At 38.0% G+C, this 23,063-nt stretch overlaps 1 protein-coding gene across 1 annotated transcript; it reads right to left on the bottom strand.

Moving 5' to 3' along the window:
* Positions 1 to 6,810: 6,810 nt before the first annotated feature.
* Positions 6,811 to 14,960, bottom strand: LOC119475153 (protocadherin beta-15-like). The gene is made up of 4 exons (XM_037747608.1): positions 12,188 to 14,960; positions 9,394 to 9,455; positions 9,204 to 9,316; positions 6,811 to 8,852 (listed from the first exon to the last, which is right to left on the bottom strand). The coding sequence occupies exons 1-4, from the start codon at positions 14,723 to 14,725 to the stop codon at positions 8,578 to 8,580; spliced, it is 2,988 nt and encodes a 995-aa protein (XP_037603536.1). The 5' UTR covers positions 14,726 to 14,960; the 3' UTR covers positions 6,811 to 8,577.
* Positions 14,961 to 23,063: the final 8,103 nt, after the last annotated feature.

Genomic DNA, 23,063 nt, shown 5'->3' with positions numbered 1-23,063 from the left:
TCTGCAGGGGCGGAGGAAGCATCTGCGTGGGCTGCTGAGGGGGGCCCACTGAGACTAAGGGGGGGGGGGGACAAAATGGCAAAAATGACACAAAATGGCACAAATTGGCACAAAATGACAAAAATTTCATTTTGTGCAGCACCTTCACTTCATGTTGACCTAAAAGTTCAAGGTTAATATTATTTATTTTTAATAATAATAATAATAATAATACATTTTATTTATATAGCGCTTTTCTAAAAACCCAAAGAAACTTTACATAGATACAAATATCATAAAATAAGGACATAATAAAAAAAAGAAGATATAAAACACACAATATTAATACACATTAAAAGCAATTCTAAAAAGGTCCATCCATCCATCCATCCATCCATCTTCAACCGCTTATCCGGGATCGGGTCACGGGGGCAACAGCTCCAGCAGGGGACCCCAAACTTCCCTTTCCCGGGCCACATTAACCAGCTCTGACTGGGGGATCCCGAGGCGTTCCCAGGCCAGAGTAGAGATATAATCTCTCCACCTAGTCCTGGGTCTTCCCCATGGTCTCCTCCCAGCTGGTCGTGCCTGGAACACCTCCCAAGGGAGGCGCCCAGGAGGCATCCGTGCTAGATGCCCGAACCACCTCAACTGGCTCCTTTCGACGCAAAGGAGCAAGGACTCCCGAGTCCCTCACGGATGACTGAGCTTCTTACCCTATCTCTAAGGGAGACGCCAGCCACCCTCCTGAGGAAACCCATTTCGGCCGCTTGCACCCGCGACCTCGTTCTTTCGGTCATGACCCAACCCTCATGACCATAGGTGAGAGTAGGAACGAAGATTGACCGGTAGATCGAGAGCTTTGCCTTCCGGCTCAGCTCTCTTTTCGTCACAACGGTGCGGTAAAGCGAATGCAATACCGCTCCTGCTGCTCCGATTCTCCGACCAATCTCACGTTCCATCGTCCCCTCACTCGCGAACAAGACCCCGAGATACTTAAACTCCTTCACTTGGGGTAAGGACTCATTCCCTACCCGGAGTAGGCAATCCATCGGTTTCCTGCTGAGAACCATGGCCTCAGATTTAGAGGTGCTGATTCTCTAAAGGTGAGTTTTGATTTGTGGTTTGACTGTGGACAGATTGGTGCAAGGATGGTGTAAGGAAACATTGTCTAACTATACAACTGCTAGTTGTGAGTCATCCTGAGACATTTTTTTCTGAAGTTAAGAAAAATATCCCTCTTGATTTTAAAGTAATATTCACTTGTAAGACTTCCACTATAGATGAGGTTCAATTCCATTAATTAATTTAATTTAAATTTATTTTATTTTCTATTCATTTATTTAATCATCTTAAGAAGATTTTCAATGAACATTATCCAGATGTTTTGTGGATAATGTTTTTATTTTTAATATTTTTGAATGTTTTTAATTTTCAATTTATTTATTTAATTTAAATTTATTTTATTTTCTATTCATTTATTTAATATTTTTTAGAAGACCTTCAATGAACCTTATTCAGATGTGTTGTGGATAATTTTTATATTTTTTTATATTTTTTAATGCTCCTAGTGCTCTATATACTGTATGTATTTAATTTAAATTTATTTTATTTTCTATTCATTTATTTAATCATATTTAGAAGACCTTCAGTAAACATTATCCAGACATGTTGTGGATAATGGTTCTATTTTTTATATATTTTTTATGTTTCTAATTTTCAATTAATTTATTTTATTTCAATTTATTTTATTTTCTATACATTTTTTAAAATACTTTTTAGTTGACCTTCAATGAATATTTTCCAGATGTTTTGTGGAGATATGTTCAAAAATAATAATACTAGTAATAATAATAATAATAATAATAATAATAGGTTTCACTTCTGTGAACATTCACGGAACCAACAAACCAGGATATTCCCAGATCAAGATTGTATTACTATATGGTGACAATAGGGAAATGTTAAAGGAATATTGTGTTTTTTTCATGGGTATGATGGGTCATTCATACATCTATCTCTGTCCCTTTGGTGGTTACTGCTAATATTATGATATTCTGAATATTGTCATACTGTCATAGGCTCTAATATCACTTTGCATCTCATTTGGTATTCAGAATATAGTATTTATAAAATTATATAAAGAGTACAGTTGTGTTTGTGTTTCTCTGTCTTACAGGCTATTCCTCACTCAGTCTAAGCTCATCAAAACAACAGATAATAGGCATGGAGTTTTACAACTGTTTAAAATGTATCCCCAGCAAATGATAAGAAAATATAGTACACGTTTCTTCTGACTGACTCACAGTAAAGCTTTGTATTGGTTATCCTGATCATTTTGCATGGGTAGTGCCAGATGTCCCATGCAACTTTGACTTCCTGTTATTATTCATGCTTCTGCTTTAATCAAATGTGTCTGGTTTCCCAAACTAAATGGATTGTATACTGACATGATAGGCTGCAAGATGAGGATGGTCCTCAGCATTCCTCTCCTTTAGTTCCATCTGCTGACAATTTAGAGAATTACAGGAGGTTGTGGACTTCACCCATCACTCTCGCACACACTATATTATCTGTTACTTTAATGCATTTAAAGTGGTATTTTGAATTAATTTACCTATTCACAGTAACTTTGCCTCCTCATATCTGTATTCAAAAGGAAACATCTGTGTTTCACTAACTGTAGGCTATATATCTCAGTGGTATACTGTATTTAATAAGGTTTTATAACCCTGACATTTTCTCCCCTATCATAAGTTTTTTACTACACTAGAAATCTTTTGACATGATGTCAGACCCAAAGCATATCTTGCTTTGGATGAAAGTTACTTTTTAATGTGATGTAAAAACTACAAAGGTAGCCTGTAGATTAAATAGCTTTGTTGTCAGAGGTAAATATCCAGTTTTCCTTGTTCAGCAATAAGCCAGTGGCCCATTGCACATGGTCCACATAGTATGATAGCAAGGCAAGGATGCTTGTTCAAGTAGATAGATATCTGCTATTTTTAAAACATTTTTTGTATTGATTAAAGTGACAATAACAAATTGAGGAGAAAGAGACATACAGTAATAACAGTCCGGCATAACAACAAGAGTCAGGGTAATAACACCTCAACATGGCCCTCATCACCTCCCTAAACCCACCCAGAAAGATAATGTTTGTAATAAGGATCGGATAGAATAGGATAGGATGAACTTTATTAATCCTAAAAGTACATTATGTGCCAATGTTCAACCATGTAACCTTTATGCAGACAATAACAGCATAAGTAGTTGCTGCATACTGGTACTCTTTATGAAGGTACTGTGCAAAGGATGGTAGTCCTGTGACAGATCACTTCTAAGCTTTCTTCATGGTTTTCTTCTCTGTTATAGTCTCCAGAGAATCTGGATGTACTAGTGGGTGTGTGTTTTGGGGTTGTGTGAGAACACTGCTTGCTTATGTGGGGTTTTTTTTAAACGCTATTTTATATTGATTGTGTTGTTGTTGTTGTTGTTGTCTGTTTATTTTATTGTATCATTATTGTCTGTTAATCTCTGTGTCATACAATGCTTTTTTTTTCTTTCAAAGTCATATATTTCCAGGGGCCATTCTCGCTCAGTTGCTAATTGAACGAGTGGTATAGGAGTCATGGCCATACTCTCACTGTTTATAGAAGCAATGCCACCTTTTTACACACCTAATAGTGTGTAAAGCAGGGGAGAGATGTGAAGTTAGAGCTCCTGGCAAACACAAGGCATGAAAATAGCAAATTAATATATTATAGTATATATAGTATATATAATATAGTATGCATTTATTGTTCCTACCATATATATGAATGTATATAGCAATTTTGCCACGTTAAATAATATACAAGTCATATTAGCGGAGAAGTTAAGCATAACAATTGTGCATTTTGTGATAAAAGCAACAAATTTGGCACAGATCTAGGTTTATATGTTATGAAAATATATATATATCGGGGCACTGCCAATTTCACCCCTGAAGGCTGTGGCAGCAATTTTTTTTCTTCTGCTAGTTGTCATTCTATGTGCAAGGCAAGGGGGTGAGGTTTGACCCTAAAGTGACCATGCTCCTTTTATTTGGTTTTCACATTTTTTCCCTTAAAAAATAAAGAAGTAATAAAAACTTGTCTGTGATGTTCTGTTATCTGATTTAATCTGCTTGAACACACCTTGGAAATCCTCAAGACTCTACTACATTTAGGGATATTAAGCAACTATTTGGTGGTCATTTTGAAAAATGGCTGTCACTGCCCTCAGGGGCCAAATTTGTCGTGCCCCGATATTTATATCTTTTCATAACATATAAACCTAATTCTGTGCCAAATGTTTTGCTTTTATCTCAAAACGCACAATTGTTTTTATGAATATTTCAGTTTAGTTTTCCCCGCTATATTCCAACCCTTTTTTACAAACTTATTTAAATGTATTCAAACAAAAAAATATTTTGATTTTTTAAAATGTAGAATAGAATAGAATTCCTTTATTGTCATTGCACAAAATACAACAAAATTAAGTAGAAATCCTGACGGTGCATAAACATATATCAAACAGTAATACAAATAAAGAGTCAAAATAATAAATATAGAAATATCTATTATAAATAGAAAATATGTGTTGTGACCTATAAAAATACTTAATAATAAATCATAAATAATAATAATTATAATAATAAATATGTGAATAAATATGTACAAAGGAATAAACTAAGATGTAGTTTGAATGCAAACATCTGTGCAGAGCTCTATATATACATACAACGGTTGGACAGCAGTTGGAATGTAGCTGTAACTAAGTATTGCAGTGCGGATAGTCGATGTAGACAGTCAGTGTCAGTATAATAATATAATAATGATAATATAAGCATGGGCGCAAAGTTATCAGAAGAAGGGCAATAAAAGATAAACATATTATATAGATAGATAGATAGATAGATAGATATAAAACCAATATGGAAATAAAATGGTGAATTCCAACATGCATATCATGCACAGACATACTGTATGTATAGTTATCTGTTAGAGAAAGGCACCCTCTAGTGGAGAAAAAGGGGGAGACTCTTCTGCTCAACCAGAGCTGTGGAAGCTATGGATTGTGGGGAGGGATAAGAGGGAGATAAAGAGAAATGAAGCAACACAGATTGGGCTCTGAACAGATTTTACATGGCACGAAGCTAGACATATGCTACGTGTCTCTGCTTATTGCACAGGGGACATAATTATGACTGCTAAGCCTGGTCTGTTTTTGGTACTGGTTGTGATACAGTCAAAGATAAACTTGGCTTGATTATCTGTAATTATTGGCAGGAGGTAGTTGTGGGCCTATCTGGATTTGTATTTTAAATTCCTAGTAGTCTCTAAATGACGGGGATAAATATTCTTCTTTTTTTTTCCTCAAAGGCTTTATCCTTCTGACTCGATCTTCGGAGAGAAATCTGAAACTGACCCTTTGAACATGACGCAGTTCACTGAGGCAGTCAGGCCCAAGCCCGAGATTAACCTACTGGTCTGCAATAGCTCAGTTAGAGGCGATGGATCTTGATGGATTATCTCCAGAGTAGTGGTTGAAAACCTGGATTTACTGACCAGAACGTCAAGAGAAAAGGTTAAGAGCCAAGTCACAACAGCTTGTTCTTCCATGGGCTTCATATACACTGGTGTTCATGTCGTAAAGTGAGGATCCTGGGCTCTCAACTTTTCGATTTAACAGGGTTGGCTGAAATTACTGCGCCTGATTGCATCTCGGCAGGGAACTGAGAAAATTGGTTCAAATTGTGCAGTGGCGTTGATAGTTGGCGACCCAAAAATATGACTCTGTGGGTCACACCTCTGACCCCTCTGGAGATAAGTCTCAATGTCAGCATCTGGGCACAAAATGACCGAATTTGTAGAGAGCTGTTTCACAGGCACCATGCAAGGCCGGGGCAGGAGAGATGAGCGGCAGCCTTGCCAGTTCTGCTCCCAGCTTTTTTTGTGAAAGGCACTTTCGGAGCCAGTTAGCTAATCGCACTCCTGCCACATTTTCATTCCACGCTCTCAATGCCATGAGATTGCATTTGATCTTATCAATCAGCACAAAACTACTGTAATTGTAATTTACACAGAAAAATCCTCAATGTCAGCTTTTAATGGTGTCAAAAGAAAACCTCACATTCACACATTTACTTTTACTATTTTGATGTATTTATTTTTTCATGATGAGATAAAATAAGTATGGCTTTCAATCGATTAAAGTCAATTAAAATCGCATGATTGTCCATAGTTAATGAATCACAAATTTTTGTATCTGTTCAAAATTTACCTTAAAGGGAGATTTATCAAGAATGTAATACTCTTATCAACATGGGAGTGGGCAAATAAGCTTGCTTTATGCAAATGTTTATATTTATTATTGGAAATCAATTAATAACACAAAACAATGACAAATTTTGTTCAGAAACCCTCAGAGGTACTGCATTTAGCATACAACATATGGCAAACTAAGTGTCAGTGTGCTGACTTGACTATGACTTGCCCCAAACTGCATGTGATTAACATAAAGTGGGCATGTCTGTAAAGGGGAGAACTCATTTTCATTCACATATCTTGAGGTCAGAGGTCAAGGGACTCCTTTGAAAATGGCCATGCCAGTTTTTCCTCGCCATAATTTAGCATAAGATTTGAGCGTTATTTAGCCTCCTTCACTAGTGAGCTAGTCTGACATGGTTGGTACAAATTGGTTCCTTACGTTTTCTAGTTTCATTTGATAGCAGTGCCTTCATTATATCTTTAAAACTGAGCCCCCTACAACCTCCGAAAGATTGATTGCATTAATACATTAAAGAATTTAGTGGAGTTAAAATGAATTTGCGTTAACTTTGACCTAGAATTAAGTTATTAGGTTATACTTATATATAAATTACTCCAGCAGTTATTTCAGAGCCACATAATTGGTTCATCCACCAATGACAGGAATAAAAGTATGGCTGTTCTGTCAAAAAACAACAACTACAGAGTTGAGGACAGCTTTATTGATATTAATATACAGAATAGTTATGTACATAGACTATATACAGAGTCCTAATAAGCATAACTGTGTAATCATATGTAGATACACAAATCACACTCAATAATAAATACAGATCTGGAATGCATGTAACCAGTGACTGAATTAAAAAAAATGAGAACTTCGAAAGGCCGGTCCCCTCACACCGTGAGTCCAATTGATTTGACATTTGAAACACATATACACAACACAATGTGCTCCTGCATTGCGGGAGTTACACAGTTCAATCACAAATGAGAAAGATAGATCAAAGATAGATCAAAAAACATCAATCAAAAAGTCTTTGCAAAACTCTCAATCCTGATTAAACTCACTGAGACCTGGATGTGCATAGTAAGTTTAGTTGAAATCCCACCCGATTCAACTGTTATCAGGCCATTAAATAGGCATTATCAGTCGCTATATAAGCACCATAGATGGCAAAAGAAAAGTTAGGTTTCAGCAACAAAATATAACTTATTTAGGTTTAGGCAAAAAAAAACTTGGTTAAGTTTAGGGAAAAACATTGTGTTTTGGGTTAAAATAACTACGAACACAAAGACAACTACACATTGTTGGTTTCACACGGGATGCGAACTCCGGTCTCCTGGATGAAAACCCTGTGTCTGTCTATATTACAGTGCCTTACTTCCGTTTCTGCTCCTGTCATAATTACTACAGTTACTAGAGAATGCTGTCATGTTCTTTTATACCTTCTCTCATAAGGTATACCATGTGAATAGATGATAAAACCTACTAGTGGGTGTAGTAGGCCCCTATTGACCCACATCTATGGATCTATGGGGCTTATAACGACTGATAATGCCTATTTAATAGCCTGACAACAGTCTAAAGGAGGGTGAAATGGCGAGACTTTGAGTCTGCAATTATTGAAATTCAATCTGTTTTCTAATTTATCACCTTTAACATCTGTTTGCATTGCTCCTGGACTAGATTCAGACTCAATAGACTTGTGAACAAATGACCTGTCTCTAAACGCACCAGGCGTGAATGGATGAAAGACAACTGTAACTGTGTGATAAAAAAAAACAGCTTAAATATGTTAGCTTTAGATAGAAACCTCTACTTTAAAGACTATGAGGTATAACAAGGCTATTACAGTTAGTTGGTTCACAACTTTGACACAGAGCATGTGTTCCTATGAGACAAAAAGGTAAGTGAGTGGTACATGGACAACCCTTGTGTAATAAAGCTGTTGAACATTTTTTGAAGTTAGACATTCACTGTTACCAAACAGATGAAATCACATTTACCTGAGCTCACTGATGCTGGAAAAGAAAAGTCTTCTCTCCACTTTGTTGACTGCCTTTAAACTAGAGCACAACTACATGATGGAAAAGTCCCCACCATGACTCAAAATAGACTTTATTTATACTTTATTTCAGTATTTACAAAAATAAAAAATATACTTGTGGTAAGGAATGGTATTAAATTCCACTGTATTAGGAGAAACATAGTCTGTCAGCCTCCAATAATCAATTTATAGATGTTAATGGAACTAGTTGATGGCATATATATCATATATACACAGAATATACAGTCCAGTTCTCACTTAAAGATGTCATTACTTACGATGAGACTGTCATCGTTGTCATAAGATTGTTCATAGTTTGAGATGAATCTCTTTTTCTTTCCGAAAGTAGAGAAAGTGTTGTAGACATCCAGCTCTCCTCTGGGAGCCAGCTTCATAGTGCTGTAGTCAGAAGTGGTGCCCGGTATGTACACGTTGTGCTGGTAGTCTGGCGGTTCAGAATGAGGCTGAGTGTACTTTGGGGTCCACGAGTAGTGAGGAACCGCTCCCTCTTGAAGAGAAAGCTTGCAGTCTGTAAAAAAAATAATAAATGTGCATAAATTATAGTTTGTATCGGAAGATTATTTCTGCAAAGAGCTCCTATTTACATACAGTATGCTTGATCTGAATAAGGGGGTTTTAAAGACATCTTCTTAATTTCAGCTTTTTCGCTTAAAAAGCAAAACACATCTTGCAGGGACTTAAGTAATCCTCGTGTTGATGCATTAAAATCCCCCCCCTAGTTTTGGGGCCCGCCTGGTATTATCTACTTTTCAGTTTATATTTCAGACTAAATCCTTAGGCGCAGACAGAGGGAGAACCCCCCCACCACCAGCACCACCCTCTTTCATGTGAACAATAATGAGCCCAAGCTGCCACCTACCATTCATATGGTTTCCCCAGGTCCAGTACTGTGGCGCCACAGAGCAGGAGAACCCATGGGCGTCGTATTTTTGTTGACGCGTAAGAGTGCCCTCCATGTTTGCCGAACTATACCTGAGGAGATAAATAGTTTAAGTTTAGGCGTGTACTGTATGTGTGTGCATGTGTGTGTATTATTGGAATTGCCTCACCTCTTATATGCTGAGTTGCGTTGGTTCTTGGTCCAGGTCCAGTCGTGGTTGGAATACCTAAGCTGCACAGAAATATAAAAAAAAAACTTAGTGACTAACTCAAGTAGAACTGCATTTATGTTTAGATTCAGTCATGTATATATGATGGCATTGAGGCTAAAGGCTCCAGATATGGGAGATACTGTATAGTGATCAAAGTCAGTGGGACTGACATGCCTTTATGTCTGTTTTTCATGTTGAAAATAGTTCTACAGAAGGAAAGTCTAATAAGTTTTAGTGAAACAGCTGGAAAATGTGAGGAGGAAGCCTGTTCATTATGTTTTTACCAGACTATTAAAACAAATTGGACTTATACATTTATTACAATGACAAATTACATAAAAGGCTCTCTGATACTGTATATATGGATTCATAATGACGGAGAATATGTCACATCTCTTAAAAATAAATAACTAAATTAGTTAGGGCTGCAACTAATTCGATGTTGATTATTTCTTTCAATTAATCGATTAGTTGTTTGATCTATAAAATGTCAGAAAATGGTGAAAAATGTCCATCAGTGTTTCCCAAAGCCAAAGATGACGTCCTCAAATGTCTTGTTTTGTCCACAACTCAAATATATTCAGTTTGCTGTCATAGAGGAGTAAAGAAACTATCACATTTAAGAAGCTGGAAACAAAAAAATTTGACTTTTTTTCCCTATAAAAATGACTCAAACCGATTAATCGATTAGTTGTTTGGTCTGTAAAATGTCAGAAAATTGTGAAAAATGTCCAAGATGATGACCTCAAATGTCTTGTGTTGTCCATAACTCCATAAGATATTCAGTTTACTGTCATAGAGGTGTAAAAAAAAAAGAAGAAAATATTCACTTTTAAGAAACTGGATCTTAAAAAATTGCTCAAACCTATTAACCAATTATCAAAATAGTTGAAGATTAATTTAATAGTTGAGAACTAATCGATTAAGCGTTGCAGCTCTAAAATGAGTTAGTAAACAATCTGCTTATGTGACTGATGTGAGGTTTAATAATGGTATACTGTATATAGGCTACTGATGCTGTTGTCTAGAGCACAAATACAGCAGCAGTGCTAAGATCAAGAGACAGCTTCTGTGAGTCTGCGATTAAAAATGTGTTTTTCTTTCATCTTTTATGCCTGTGTCACACACCTTGACACACTCTGGTAATTTGCCCAGACTGCAGGCTACATTGTCACAACATGTGGGTTGGTTGAGGTTATATTTTCCAATTGATCACTCGCATAAGACCGCAAAATATTCCCTTTATTCTTGTTTTTATCCTATAGATATGGGGTTGAAGTATTTATAACATCACATAGATCTGATGTTCTCAATTTTTTTTCACCCAAGGACCCTGACAAGATAGGGAATATACCGGGAACCTCCTCATGTACTGTATGTCCCTTGGAATTATTTGATGTAGTCTAATTTTTTTACACGTATATAGTCTTAGTTATGTGAAATAATAATACAAGAGAAATGTATTAGAAAGATATTAAACATGTATTAAACATTTTCGCAGATCCTAAAAGTTATAGATTTGTTGGATTAGATTTTTAAAACATTTATATTATTCTAATGATAATTTAAATAAATAAATCTGAAAACTTTTCACGGACCCCATAATGTTCATATTGTTATTCTTAGCAGATTAAATTATCATAGCATTTTACAGTCTAACAACCCTTCATACAAAACTGTTTTAACCTCCTGAGACCCAGCCCATTGACATGTGTCCTATGTAGTTGACAGTTTGTCCACGTGCATCTCCTTTTACTCTTTTGACCTATACTCTATCAGCCTCTGGGGTATTGTAAACAGGACATCATGGGCTTTTCCAGTGATATGTCATGTGTTTTTTTTAAATCAAGTTGTATGTATTCTTGGTTTAATATCACTCTATAGCCATTATTTTTTTGTATCTTTCTAAATTCGGCTGTCTTTTCACACTGAAATGGTCCTGTGGTCCATACTACAGTGGACATATTGCAAAATTAGAAATAAAAATTAAAAAAGTCTAAATTGTAAGATTTTCTTTTAACCCTAAATAGGAAGGAAATCACACAAATTGGAAGACACCTTTTTTACTCGTTTTCCAGGAGGTTAAAAATATAAATTAATTAAAAAAACAAAAGTGTTAGAGCGTCCCCTAGTGTGTAAAATGCATTGTGACATTTGCCCCTGAGCCAAAACTTTCTGTCATTTCTAATTGAAGTGAGCCAGCCAGCAGAACGACATCACTGAGTGGACATAGTTTTGGAATGAGTGTAATTGTTAACCCTTCTGTTTGACTGTTTTTAAAGCATACATTTTAAATTATCACCCAATTCTGTATTACACGTTTTTGGCCAACTTTATTCCAACTCATTACCACAAGTCTTACACTTTTTTTTGGAATTCATGGTCAATAAACCTAATATACTGTATATGAAATTAAACCTCATTTTCTAGGAAAAAATGCAAAAATTATGAATTATTTGGACTAAACTCAAAATTGGAGGAATAATGTTGATGGATTATCACAGACCGGTGAATGTCAGAAGTTTAGTCAAAATATTACAAATATTATAATATAAAAAAAAATGTTAATGACAGTATGACAGTGTGTTTTTTGCAAAGACCATAAGGGAACCAGCCATGTAATTTGGGGGAAATTAGGTGAAAGACATCCATATTTATGATATAATGAAGTTTGAAAACGTGTCAAATTTGACCCAAAGACAACCGGAGGGTTAAATGATGAGAGATGATGTTGATTTCAGTATAGTATTACCTCGTTTGGAGTTGCTGCTCTGTTGTTGGCCAGCTCATTCCGGTCCAGCGCGCTCCAGCCAGAGGTGAGGTAATCTGTGCTCTTAGCGTTATTCTGCTGCACTGCTGACATCACCGGACTGCACGGCTTGAGGAACATGAAGTCACTTTTGGACGATTCCGGTGTCAGACACATCTTGTAGCAGTAGACCTGAGGGAGCGCGCCTCCACCGCTACTGTTCGCCTCCGCGCCTGCGGACATCCGGACGTTCAAGTTGGACTTTTTGAACACCTCTGTGGTGGTGGAGGAGCTATCTTCTGAGCGAGAGCAGCAGCAGCAGAAGTTGGACTCCTCTCTGCTGCTGCTGGACGCTCTTCTGCCCTTCACTTTCCGCACCGCAACCAGGACGATGATAGCCACTAGGAATGTGAAGGACACCGCGCCCAGGGACACGATTAAGTACAGGGCGAAGTTGTTGGAGCTGGGATGATGCGGGCTCAGTGACAGCAGGTCACCCAAATCGGGCTGCTGCGAATGTGGCAGGCTGTCAACCACTGACAGGATGATGGAAACAGTGGCCGAGAGCGGCGGCTGACCATTGTCCTTCACGAGAATGAGCAACCGGTGCCTGGCGGGGTCTTTCTCCACCAACTGGCGCATCGTCCTGACTTCGCCCGTGTACAGAGCCACGCTGAACAAAGTCGGATCCGTCGCTTGGAGCATCTGGTAAAAAAGACGCGCGTTCTGACCCGCGTCTGCGTCCGATGCGCGGATTTTGGTGACGAGGTATCCGGCGTCAACCGATCTGGGCACTGCTGCGCTGCCGTTGTGCGTAAAAACCGGGGACACAATGACAGGCGCGTTGTCGTTTTGATCCAAAATAAAGACGTTCACTGACGCGTTGTTGCTCAGAGGAGGAAACCCAGCGTCTTGAGCTTGAACTGTGATCTGGAAGTTTTTAAGTTGCTCGTGATCGAAGGAGCGCAGCGCGTAAATGTTGCCATTGTCCGAGTTTATGGAGACATACTTGGACACGGGCATCCCTTGGATGTCCCCGTATAGTATAGAATAGGACAGGTACGCGTTTTGACCTGAATCTGGATCCAGCGCGCTCACAGAGCAAATAGATGCGCCTGGTGGGTTATTCTCAGTCAGATACACAGTATAGGACGGCTGTTTGAAGCGAGGCGCATTATCGTTCACGTCGGACACTTGGACCAAAATAGTTTTCCTCGTGAATAAGGGTGGGGAGCCCATATCTCGGGCTGTGAGCGTGATGTTGTACTCTGCGATTAACTCCCTGTCCAGAAAATCAGAAGTTACTAAAGTGTAATAGTTCTTAAAGGAGGAGTGGAGCTGAAATGGCACGTGATGCGGGATCTCGCAGTCCACGTTCCCGTTCTCACCTGAGTCTTTATCCATGACGCTGATGACGGCTATGACCGTTCCAGGTGGCGCGTCCTCCTGCACAGGTGTGGACACAGATGTGAGGATCACATCTGGCAGGTTGTCGTTCGTATCCAAAACGTTCACCAGCACTTTGCAGTGCACCGCCACAGCTGATGGACCTTTATCTTTAGCCTGGACGTAGATTTCATGCATCCTGGCCTTTTCGTAATCGATCACCCCTTTCACTTTGATTTCCCCCGTGCGCGAATCCACGCTGAAGAGCTGGCGCACTTTGATGGGCGCGTGGCCGCTGAAGGAGTAGGTGATGTCAGCGTTGGGACCTTCATCCAAATCAGACGCGTTGAGCTTTATGACAACCGTGCCTTTGGGTGCGTTTTCCGCGAGCCTCACTCTGTAAAAGGACTGATCGAACACCGGCGCGTTATCGTTCGCGTCCAAAACGGTGATATCGATTTGCGCGGTGCCGGATCTCTCTGGCGCGCCTCCGTCCACCGCCGTTAAAACCATCTGATGCGCGCTTTGCTGCTCTCTGTCCAGCGGGGTTTGGAGCACCAGCTCTGCGAATTTACTGCCATCGCTTCGAGTCTGTATGTCCAAAAGGAAATGCTCGTTGACGCTGAGCAAATACGTGCGTAAAGAGTTGGATCCCACGTCCAAATCCTGTGCGCTCTCGAGTGGGAAGCGAGATCCTGGCGCAGCGGATTCCGAGATGTCCAGATTAAACTCCGTCCAAGGGAAGCTTGGGGAGTTGTCGTTCACATCCAGTATCTCCATCTCTACTCTATACAGCTCCAGAGGGTTCTCTATGACCACTTGCAAGTGGAAAGAACAGGACAAACTCTGCTCGCACAGCTCTTCGCGATCGATTCTTTCGTTGACGAACAGAACCCCGTTTTCTAAATTCACCTCCACGTATTGCTTCTTGGCACCGGAGACTATGCGGAATCTGCGCGCGGAGAGTTTATCCAAATCCAAGCCCAGGTCCTCTGCAATGTTGCCAACAAAAGCCCCATGCTCCAGCTCCTCTGGGATGGAGTAGCGGATCTGTCCTCGGACTGCATCCAAGAAACAAGTTAACAACGCAAAATGGCAAAAAAAAACTACATGCCATCTCCCATGCAGTCTCTTCTTTTCCTCTTGTGTGTCCATCTGTAAGGCTGGAGCAACTCACACCACACAGACTGCGTCTCTGGTGTGCTCAGATGGTTAAGGCAGAATTGTTGCAAAACACTAGTCTAGAAAAAACTTGACATTGGTGGGACTGGAACGAGCGACTGTCTGCCTGAGAGAACAGAGAGGAGAGAGAAAGGGTTGTGCAAGGGCTACTAGCTCAGATTAGTGCGCGTTGTGTGTGTGCGTGTGTGCGTGTGTGCGTGTGTTTATTATTGGCCCTACTGTTCCAATAGGAGGGAAAACGACATCTGCTCGGATAATCTTTCCTGCCTACTAGCCCGATCAAATTCATGTCACAGTCCCAAGGCTGTGACCGCAGGGCCAAACGCACTTGATTCAATTTCTTATAAGTTGTTTTTTTTCATTTGAACTGGACTGAGAGTTCAGCATAATCGGATAGAAACAGCATATTCACTCTTAACTCACAAAACCGGTTAAAAAGTTACAACTGTAGACTTTTAATTAATTTAACTACTTTTATTATTTTTTCTTAAAAAAGCTTCACTTGATGAGTTATTATCATTATTACAGAGCAGGATAGTAAATATTGAATGGAATTAAAGATTTGGAATGAAAGGTTTCTATTATTTTTTAATGAATTAATTAAGAAAGTAAACATACTATAATACGACTATGAAATCTCTAAAGAGGAATGTTATAGTGACTCTATATTTAGGGTTGGTTTGAAGTGTGTAAACTGTAAAATTGTCATGAAGTACATTATTATTATTACATGAGCAGGATAGTAAATATTGAATGAAATTAGAGATTTAGAAATGAAAGGTTTCTTTTTTTTAAATTAATTAATTAATTAATTAATTATTTAAATACTTTTCAACAACTCATTTTCATCACAAACTGGGACTGTGAAAGTATTGGCACATCTCGGAAATCAGTGTGATAGTCCTTTGATTTTTGTTATGAAAGGAAGTGAGCATTTCTGTTGAACCTTTATCAAACTGATTTAAAGACTTAACCAAATGAAAAATTAATGATAGCAATGCTTAGACAAATATAGAGACTGCATTGCAGCATTCTTATTAAAAAAAGGAAAGTACATCTATTAGAAACAGCCTATAAACATACTATAAAACGACTATGAAGTCTCTAAAGAGGAATGTCATAGTGACTCTATATATATAGGATGGGTTTGGTGTGTAAACTGTAACATTATCATGAAGTATAGTATCATTATTACATGAGCAGGATAGTGAATATTGAATAAAATTAAAGATTTGGGATCAAAGGTTTCTATTCTTTTTTTAAATAAATAAATTAAATACTTTTCAAAAAACTCATTTTCATAACAAACTGGGACTGTGAAAGGAAATCAGTGTGAAATTCCTTTAATTTTTCTTATTAGAGGATGTGATAATGTCAGTTGAACCTTTATCAAACTGCTTTAAAGACTTAACCAAATGAGAAAAAAATAATGATAGCAATATATAATATAACATAGAGACTGCATTGCAGCATTCTAATTAAAAAAAGGAAAGTGCATCTATTAGAAACAGTCTATAAACGTACTAGACTATGAAGTCTCCAAAGAGGAACGTTATAGTCACTCTATATATAGGGTGGGTTTGAAGTGTGTAAACTGTAAAATTGTCCTCAGGAGGCAGCTCAACAGTACCCTGGCAAAGATTGCTCATGTTTAAAACAGACTTTTTTTCAGCACATTAATACTCAAATAGAGCAGTTGTATCTGTTTACCATCCACCTCGGTGCACGCTCCACCCGTTTGCTCTGGAAGAAAAAAAAACCCAGTTCCCCCTGGTTGAAAGCTGAAAACACAATCTGTCTGCAGGAATGAAACTGCAGCAGATGGTGAGGTTTTTCCATGGGCTCATGCTCTTTTTAATTAATGGAATGGAGATTAGAGGGCATTTTCCCTGGATCATTAGTGAACAGAGGAATTAAGACATTTTGTGAGGAATAATCCCAAGGCTATCCATGCGATGCACATGTGGTTTTTCTCTCCGTGGTCATACTGACCTGCTTTTCACAGCCCTAAGTGCATGGCATCACTTACGCACTGCAGAGACTAAGTAGCTGGGATAAGGGGACACCGCCACATTTAGGGATCAAAAATACAAAAGAGATTATCTCTCTGTCACTCCCCCTCTCTCTCTTGCATACACACACACATAGACAACCTCTGTCTCTCTCTCTCCCTCCCGCTTCCTCTCACTCAAGGGCAAAAGTAGACTATCAATCCCTTTGTCTTTAACTACTTTCCACGTTTAAAACTGTGGGATTAGAATAGGTTAGCCTATATTCCGCAGCTTTTAACACTTAAGCGGTTTTAGTTGGTGGAAACTGTGTTGTGCATTCCGCTCTAATGGTAGAATGTCTGTCATGTAACATGTTCTGAGTGCAACTAATTATTTTGAGTTTTATTCAACCTCTTGTGAAACCTTACAGATGCTCTGCACCACCTGGTATGAAGGGCCAACAGCAAACCGACTTCGCACATGATTGACTGCTGTGGTAATGAGGGCAATTCTACCATCTATTCTCCTGTTTGTTTTGCAAATACAACCTATATGTTCCAGTCATACTAATGACTGACATGCGATGGGAATGGGTATTAAATAAAGACAGGAAACAGTATGAGAATTGTACACATGTATGAATTTTGACAGTCTGCTGAACAGGGAAATATTGTGAATAAGATCCTGAGAATATGTTCATACATCCACATGTGAGTTGGTCAGAAAGAAAGTGATGGTCTGAGTTGATCCAATCCACTCAATCGAACAAATAACATTACCAGAAAAGATTTTGGCTCCAATTTGGGTATTCCGTCTGTAAACATGGATTTTCATTAATAAATTAAACAATTCAATAGTCTGCAAAAAAAATCCATTTGAATATTACCTCATGCGCATGGTTGATTGTGTTTATTATTAAAGTCTTGATGTCTTTTCCCTCAGAGTGCAGACAAATCAGTGAGTGAAAGGAATTAGAGGAGATGAGATCCTTGAAGTCCTTTTGTCCTCATTTGATTTTTTACAAAATTGTTATGGAGCTAGTATTTTGGTTTATCATTGTATCAATATTATGCGCATGGGTGTTACAGCCAACATTAAACTCAGATCTCTGCCTATAAAGTATATTCCCAGTTCCTACAACGTATTCTTAAACAATGGTTCATATCTTATTAAAAGTTATTCCTAATTTTTCGTATGTTTTCCTACGAATGTTCAGTGTCAATTTCCGCTGCAGTCTTTTCAAAATAAACTTCCGTCTACACGGGAAACAAATTGGATAGGTTCAGGCAAGAAAACCACTTAGTTAGGTTAAGGGAAAGATTGACTTGGTTAGGTTTAGGCAAGAAAACTACTCAGTTAAATTTAGGAAAATATCGATTTGGTTAGGTATAAGCAAGAAAACTACTGAGATTACGGAAAATGGCGACTTGGTTGGGTTTAGGCAAGTAAACTACTTAGTTAGGTTTAGGCAAGACAACTACTTAGATTTAGGAAAATATCAACTTGGTTAGGTTTAGGCAAGTAAACTACTTATTTAGGTTTAGGCAAGAAAACTACTTAGTTCGATTTAGGAAAAGATCAACTTGGTTAGGTTTAGCTAAGATAACCTTTTAGATAGGTTTAGGAAAAGATCGACTTGGTTAGGTTTAGGCAAGAAAAACACTTAGTTAGGTTTAGGAAAATATTGACTTGGTACGGTTTAGGCAAGAACGCTATAATTAATTAGGTTTAGGCAAGTTAGGTTTTGAAAAGATTATTGTTAAGTTACGCTAGTTAAGTTACAGTTTGGGTTAAAATAACAACGGAAGTGGCGTAACTTAGGTATGGAAGTTACATGACAAATAATCAACATTGACTTCTGGTTTCACACAGGGTACGAACATTCATCCACCCATTCCTCCTCCGTGCACATACCGCGTTCGTCACTCTTTATACTTCTTCGTTCACAATTACGTGGATTACATATAAATTGATTCCGTGGGATATATACAAATTACAGTGCATTTGCTTTTTGTAGGTATAGCTACTTGTATGTGTATCTACCCTTCTCCATGCCCCCTATAAATGCAGCAGCAACATGTCTCCATGAGGTCATCACCTGAGTTATTACAGTAGGCTCGGTGTGTTTGTTGAAACTTGACATGGATGTCAGAGGACAGAGGGACAGCTAGTTGTTATATTGGAGTTGTCACATGGGAACCTCTCGACACCGATAGTTGGCTCATCTCTAAATTCTTGTCTGGGCAACCCACAGCCACAGGAAAGTGAAAGGCAGAGCCAGTGAAAATAACCTGCTTCTCTCCCACTTAGAAACGGATGTGTGCATGAGGCAACCACCACCTCACTGAACACTGACATTATGCCATGTTGTTGCCAACTATGGGAAATTCATGCTTTATTTGAGCATTTTTTCCCCATTCTAAACTGATAGCGTGCTTCATGTCCTCTAAAAGTTACCTTTGAATACTTAATTAATATTTGTAACTGCAGAATAGATGGTACCCTGATTAATGACCCTTTATTAATGTCTGTGGTGCTTCTTACTCCCATTCTGACCTCATCTGTTCCAAATACTGGTAGTTTCTGCTAAGAAGCCATCAGAAGAAATGCCCACATGCACACATCAACAGCAGACAATGAGGACAATTTTGCATAATATGAGGAAGAAAGTGGCTCTTAAAATGCAGACTCAGAGATTACAGAGCAATTCGGGTCACCGCCGGATATGGAGAGAGACTAAACAATTACCCCACCAACAATCAGCTGTCTCTGCACTACAACCCACCAACAACCATGCATCAACAGAGAACATACTCAGTCTGTGTGTAGCATGGTCTTCTTTCCCAAGAGGGCCGGCTGTTAGACAGCCAATTTGAGAAGCTTCTCCTCTACTGTTGCTATGATCATTACTTTTCCAGGAGAGGAGAGGCAGACTGCGCGCAGGAGTGGAGAGTGCTTTTGTCTGAGTTCGACCTGCTGTGTTGACCCATCATAAAGGCTTGGTATTTTTATTTTAAAGCTTTCAGCTATCATTTTTTGCAGTTCTAGTCAACAATATCACAGATGTCTTATTTTTTATATAATTTTCATTTGCCTTTTTTTATGACATTCTTAATTTATCATTATAAAAATATGACATGGGAGGTTTGAAGAAAGTAATTTAGAAAAGGACATTGTCATAAAGTCGAAAAAAAGAGAGTTTGGTCTATGCTACACTTGCAAGTAGCACAAATTAAGTCAGTCTTGTGCTGTGTTCAAATTCCGTATTATATATTTTTTCAGTATATTGTTCTGCCAGCTAGAGCTGAAATTTGAATACAGACCATGTCTACACAACTGGGATGTGACAGTTGGGCCTTAAAGAGGACCTATTATGGTCATTATGAGGTGCATTCCGGATCAAATATCGGGCCGATATTGACTCTATTAGCTGGATCGGGTATTGGACAATGGGGCCGATCTATTCAATTAAATTCTGTTTATATATTATACACATTATTTACTGAAATTTTGATTCCTGTTTAAGTATTGACCAATTTGTTGCTGCATTAAAAAGGTTTACATTTTGAAGATTTTTTACCAAGTTTCTAGTGTACGTTTTATTATTTTAATAATAAATAACAATTCAGTAAATGTATTTCTATCTATCTATTTGTTAGGAAAGCAATGTTTAAGTCAAGTCTGATGTTGCCTTTCACATAAAAGAATGATTCCAGTCACTTCCACACAGTGAGGCATACAGCTTATTAATTAGACACTGGTATTGGATTGGTACTCAGCATCGGCTGATACCCAAAGCCCAGGTATCGTTATCTGAATTGAAAAAGTTGGATCAGTGCATTCCTAGTGTATACTTGTATTTTGGGTTTCTACTAGAATGTGTTTACATGCTTCAATGTTCAGAAAGTGGTTCACTAAGTCTGCTCTGATTGGTCAGCTGGCCCAATGCTGTCCTCAACCGGACCAAACTCTTTGGACTCCGCTCCAGCTCCGCTCTAACTTGCTTTGTTTGAGGGCTTGCTGCCGTTAGGTAGGTATTAAGCAAATGTTACTTAGTGACATCACCACTTTACAGAAGAAAAGGCGGGACTTCAAGCAAGGCGTTTCAGGTAGTTCAGGAGCAGTGATTCTGTGGGGGAAAGTAACTCCCTTTCTCATTCAGCCACTGAATGAAACTTTAATTTCATCTTTGGGCAGCTTGCAAAGACTGTAGTCATTTGGATTCAGCTTGGGCTGTAACTACCAATTCTTTTTTCATTACGGATGAATGTAAATGTTTTTGATTGCGTGATTAATCATTCAGTGTACTAAATGTAAAAAATTGTCAGAGCCCAAGGTGATGGCTTACGCCTGTTTTGTTCAATCAACAGACCAAAAACCCAAGGATAGCTATTCAATTTACCATTATGTAAAACAAGAAAAAACAGCAAATCTTCACATTTTAAAAGCAGAACCCAACAAAGGTTTGTACTTTTTTTCAATGACAAATGGCTTACTTGCTTTTTTAAGTTGTTGGTAATTAATTTCAGTCAGTCGACTAATGGTTTCAGCAATGATCTAGGTAGTATTCAGATCCTTTACTTAAATGCTTTGCGCACACCCATGGTAAACCCACACAGCCGATTTTAATTATTTTGGCTGATTAGACGATTTATCAGAACTGTGCTTGTACAGACTGCTTGATTCACGTCTCCTTCACTCTCCTGTTAGTATTGTTGCACCTGTTTGTGTGGGACAAATTACACCCACTCTTAGTACACAAAGTCCTCTGACCTCAAGTGATTCCACCCACGTTCAACCTGAGCAGAGTTATTGAAAAGACCTGTGTTGGTGTGCAAAACCTTGAAGCAAAAGTAGAATAGAAAAGAAGACATTTTGACATGTCACAGTAGGAAAAGCACAGGTGTAGGCAAAATAATGAAATTAACAATGACTGAACTCCACTTAGGGTCGTGGTATTGTGCATGCAGGCTCACTGTCACACTGTCATCATTAAAGTTATTAGTAACACCTGTGCTTTTTCCACTGTGACAATTTAAAGGAACAGTGTGTAACATTTTGGAGGATCTATTAGCAGAAATATAATATTCACAAGTCTTCATTAGTGTATAATCACCTGAAACTAAGAATCGTTGTGTTTTCATGAGCTTAGTAGTGGCTTGGAAGCGGGTTCTCTTCACAAAGTCATATCAGTGTCTTTTATACTGTATTTACTCAAGTAACTTTGAGTAAATTGTACTTGTCAGGGTATAGTTTTAATGCGGTATACTTTTACTCTTAGAGAAAAATCATTACTCTTACTCCATTACATTTGGATGAATCATCGCTATACTTTTTAAAATGTATCATTTTATGCATTCATGATCCATTAGGAGGCAGCTGGTCTCAGATCTGCTGCCACTTTAACAAACCGCAGCCATGCCTCCATATGACTCCATTCAAAATGATTTGTTTTTATTTGATTTACCCGCCATTCAAGTAACTTTTTCAGCAAATACTTTTACTCAAATAGTCATTTTTATGACTACTTTTACATCTACTTGAGTACTTTTTTTGCAAAATAACAGTACTTTTACTTGAGTACTGTTTGTGGCTACTCTACCCACCACTGATAACAGGTCCTGCATTCACAAGTATGGAAGTTTTAAAATGTACTTAAAATATCAAATGTAAAAGAAGGACTCATTATGCAGACAAATGTGAGTGCTTTATTGTCAAATATCATGTCATATTTCTGTTGCATTTATGTGTAAATTAAGCTAATTTTAACCACTTTCACTTTCACTTATGTTACAGTAGGTAGCCTAACTACATGTCAGATAAATGCAGTGATAAAGTGTAGGCTAAAAGTGCAATATTTGCCTCGTAAATGTAAGTATAAAGTTGCACAAAATGCAGGGAAATAAGCAACTCAAGTACAGTTGTTTTAGTGACATTCCACCACTGGGATGCAGTGATGTCAAACCATATCAAAGATATGTTTACCAGTCTAAGCAGTTTGTATGACATATAATTTATCCAGTGAAACTTGTGTTAGAGAGATTTAAGCTGGATATTGATTTTAAGTGTGATATCTGTGGACTTGAAAAAGAGAGTATTTCCCATCTATTTTTTCTCTGTATACAACAACATTTTGGATTGATGTAACCAACTTTTTACAAAAGAAACTTCAAATGAATGTTGAAATAAATAATGTTTGATGTAATGCTATATTTTAGTCAATATAAGATTGTAAAATAACATGCTATATACCATATCACAATTATTATTTTTGGAAAAAATAATATTTTTAACTCCGGATGGATATGTGTGTTGTAAAT

The sequence above is a fragment of the Sebastes umbrosus genome, chromosome 17 (genome assembly GCF_015220745.1).
Source record: "Sebastes umbrosus isolate fSebUmb1 chromosome 17, fSebUmb1.pri, whole genome shotgun sequence".
In the NCBI taxonomy this organism is placed as follows: Eukaryota; Metazoa; Chordata; class Actinopteri; order Perciformes; family Sebastidae; genus Sebastes; species Sebastes umbrosus.
This window is presented reverse-complemented; position numbering and strand designations above follow the sequence as displayed.